The 3756-nt window shown below is 41.7% G+C and overlaps 1 protein-coding gene across 1 annotated transcript; it reads right to left on the reverse strand.

Annotated features, from left to right (window-relative positions):
* Positions 1–1812: 1812 nt before the first annotated feature.
* On the reverse strand, positions 1813–2711 carry LOC149452609 (olfactory receptor 1468-like). Its single transcript, XM_089689223.1, has one exon. It carries the CDS (start codon positions 2709–2711, stop codon positions 1953–1955), a length of 759 nt encoding a protein of 252 aa, XP_089545349.1. The 3' UTR covers positions 1813–1952.
* Between the last annotated feature and the right edge of the window lie 1045 nt (positions 2712–3756).

Consider the following 3756-nt stretch of genomic DNA (forward strand, 5'->3'; position numbering starts at 1 on the left):
CACTGGTGTGAATGTCTCTGACCAAACAATCAGAAACAGACTTCATGAGGGTGGCTTGAGGGCCCGACATCCTCCATTGGGCCCTGTGCTCACTGCCTGACACCATAGAGCTTGTTTGACATTTACCATTGAACACCAGAATTGTCAGGTCCACCACTGGCACCCTGTGATTTTCACAGATGAGAGCAGGTTCACCCTGAGCACATGTGACAGATGTGAAAGGGTCTGGAGAAGCCATGGAGAATGTTATTCTGCCTGTAACATCATTCATCATGACCGTTTTGGTGGTGGGTCAGTGATGGTCTGGGGAAGCATATCCATGGAGGGACGCACAGACCTCTGCAGGCTAGACAATGGCACTCTGTCAGTTATTGGGATGAAATCCTTGGACCCATTGTCAGACCCTATGCTGGTGCAGTGGGTCCTGGGTTCCTCCTGATGCACAACAATGCCCAGCCTCATGTGGCGAGAATATGCAGGCAGTTCCTGGAGGATGAAGGAATTGATACCATTGAATGGTCCCCATGCTCGCCTGACCTAAATCTGATAGAACACCTCTGGGATATCATGTTTCAGTCCATGCCGCCAGTTAGCACCTCAGACTGTCCAGGAGCTCAGTGATGCCCTTTTACAGATCTGGGAGGAGATACCCCAGGACACCATTCGTCGTCTCATTAGGAGCATGCCCTGATGTTGTCAGGCATGCATACAAGCACGTGAAGGCCATACAAATTTGAATTGAGGACCATTCTGAGTTGCTGCAATGACATTTCTGCAAAATGGACTAGCCTGCTGCATCATTTTTTCACTTTGATTTTTGAGGTGTCTTTGAATTCAGTCCTCTGTAGGTCGATAATTTTAATTTCCATCAAACGATGGGGCATTCTTACGTTCCTAACACATTACCCAGTCCAAATCAGTATAAATATCCAGAATGATATTTTCCTCATTGAGACCTGATATTTTCAGGTATTCCTGAGTATTCCTTTAATTTTTTTGAGCAGTATATATATATATATATATATATATATATATATAATATGTTTTTGTTCCTTTTGTCATGTAGATGAGTGGAGGACATAATGAAGACAGTAAGTAGAGAAAACAAGACAAGACACATTTTCATGTCTGTTACCACAAGCTTTATTATATCCAGATATGACCAAGTCTGATATTACACGCTCTATTAAACCCAGATACAACAAGGGTGTTTGCATCTGGTAAGAATCCTAGGAAAAAAACATTATTTTCTGTTTGCATATTGGAACCATTTTCTTTTGGATGAGACTTTGAATAGACACTTAAAAGTCTTAATATCACTGGTTTTGAGTTTCTAAGTCAATAGGTACAATTCTGGTGGGTGGAGGAAGTTTATCAATGCCAAGGTGAAGTGACACTAGGGAAGGATAAGGTATTATTGTAGAGGAAGGGTGGAGGCTATATAGAATATTTTGTTCCAGTAGGATCGAAGAGATTTACATTGCCATAATACATGGTCAAGAGATCCACTTTCGACACACTGTCATACTTGAAGTGTTTTATAACCATACTTAAAAAGGCAACATATTGATATATAGATGAGGAGAGTTTAATCTGGGGTCTAAGGAGGTACACCAAAGGGGACTCCTTTGTGCACCTTAAAGATTTTTGGTCCACATTTTGTACAGTGTTTGCTAAGACATTGTCCTCAAGCTCTACAGTTCCTTGGGCATCCCATATACCCCTAGCCCCATCCAGGTTGTTAACCCTTTATAAAAACATAAACATGCTCAAGAACTGTTTTACTGAGAGAAAATGTGGAAATGAGTGTTGCCTGGCTGTACAGAGCTTATGGGGACCTAATCAAATCCAGCAGCCCTCGAGGGGGTAGCACTACACTTGGATACAGTGGCAGAACAATGTGTCATGCTTGAACACGTGAACCTCCTCTAGTGGTTGTTACTGTGACCAAATTAAACCCTTTTATTATACAAAACATTTCTCAAAGCTTGCTTGATATCTTTATTCCTCAGACTATAGATGAAAGGATTTAGGAAGGGAGTAAATACAGTGTATAATAAAGCTAGGGTCTTGCTGATAATTTGTGATTGTCCTCTTTTTGGAATCATATACATGGTGATTAGAGTCCCATAAAATATAGACACCACTGTCAGATGGGAACTGCAAGTAGAAAAGGTTTTCACTCTTCCCGAAGAGGAGGATATCTTTAATATGGCTAAAACAATGCATGTATATGAAACTACTATTACAATGAATGGTGCCACCAACACAGGAATGCTCAAAACCGTGACCTCCATTTGAATTATGGATATATCTGAACAAGAAAGTTCTACCAGAGGATCATAATCACAAAGGAAATGGTCGATCGTGTTTGGCCCACAAAATTGTAGTTGGCACATACTAAGAGTTAGCATTAGAGCTACAGAACAGCTGAACAGCCAAGATACAATAACTAATTTAATACAAAGCACATGGTTCATAATGGAGGCATAATGAAGAGGAGAACAGATGGCTAGATAGCGGTCGTAGGACATCACCATTAGAAGGAAACATTCAGATGCTTCTGAGAAGCCAAAGAAATAATACTGAATCATGCAGCCAGAAAGAGATATGGAGGTTCCCTCATGTAGTACAATGCTTAACATGTTAGGGGAAATGTCTGTGGACAAAATTATGTCACTTATAGAAAGTTGGGAGAGGAAGAAGTACATTGGAGAGTGGAGGACCTTACTGTAGGACACCAGTGCAATGATCAAGAGGTTTCCACATATTGTCACACAGTATATAATAAGGAAAAATGGGAAGAGCAAAAGACTTACTATTTCATGGTTCTGGAATCCCAGAAAAAAGATTCTGGTGACTTCTCTGTTATATGTTGACTGTGTGCAATGAGAAAGCAAACAAATAATATAAGATAACATGACAATATATTTTACTCATGCAATTTCACATATTGCAAAAATATATGAGTACTACTGGGAAATCTCAGACAACAAAACAAAAAAGAGACAACAGAGGGATGTTTGAACATCTAAAGCCCAAACTTGTTTTGCTCCTACTGACAAAACAGACATTAAGAGTAAGTATGTCAAAAGTAAGAATAATGTTTTCTTAGTTGCCACTGGAACAAGTGTACCCATGGGAAAATTCCCCCCATATAAGGTACTTATTCAAATGATGTCAACATTTTTATTTTTCTTTACCTTTATCCAGGACTTTTGTTTCTCAGACAAGAAAAGTAGGGACCCTTGTCCCCCTACCCATCTCCAGGCACTGTCCTTTGATTCCACTCCCCACCTACCTCTGACCAACCTTCCTTTTAGAGAACACAGAACAAAGTATCAGTTTGTGGTGCTAAGTAAGTTGTGTAATGATAACAAGAAAAGCAGGAAAATAGATCCCTGCAGCCAGCAACAGTAGACCCTTACCAGCAACAGTAGATCTCCCAACAGCCAGCATCAATAGAACCTTCAGCAGCCAGCAAAAGTAGATCCCTTCCTCAAGTTGATCCCTCCAAGCAACAATTGACCCCAAACAGCAATAGATCCCCGACCAGCAACAATAGTCGGGGATCTATTGCTGTTTGGGGTCTCTCTCTCCCTCTCCCTCCCTCTCTCTCTCCCTCTCCCTCCCTCTCTATCCCCCCCTCCCTCTATCCCCCCCTCTCTCCCTCCCTCTCTCTCCCTCCCTCTATCCCCCTCCCTCTATCCCCCTCCCTCCCTCCCTCTCTCTCTCTCCCTCCCTCCCTCTATCCCC

This window comes from Staurois parvus, unplaced genomic scaffold (genome assembly GCF_062004578.1).
Source record: "Staurois parvus isolate SC_StPar_1 unplaced genomic scaffold, SC_StPar_1.0 ptg000470l, whole genome shotgun sequence".
In the NCBI taxonomy this organism is placed as follows: domain Eukaryota; kingdom Metazoa; phylum Chordata; class Amphibia; order Anura; family Ranidae; genus Staurois; species Staurois parvus.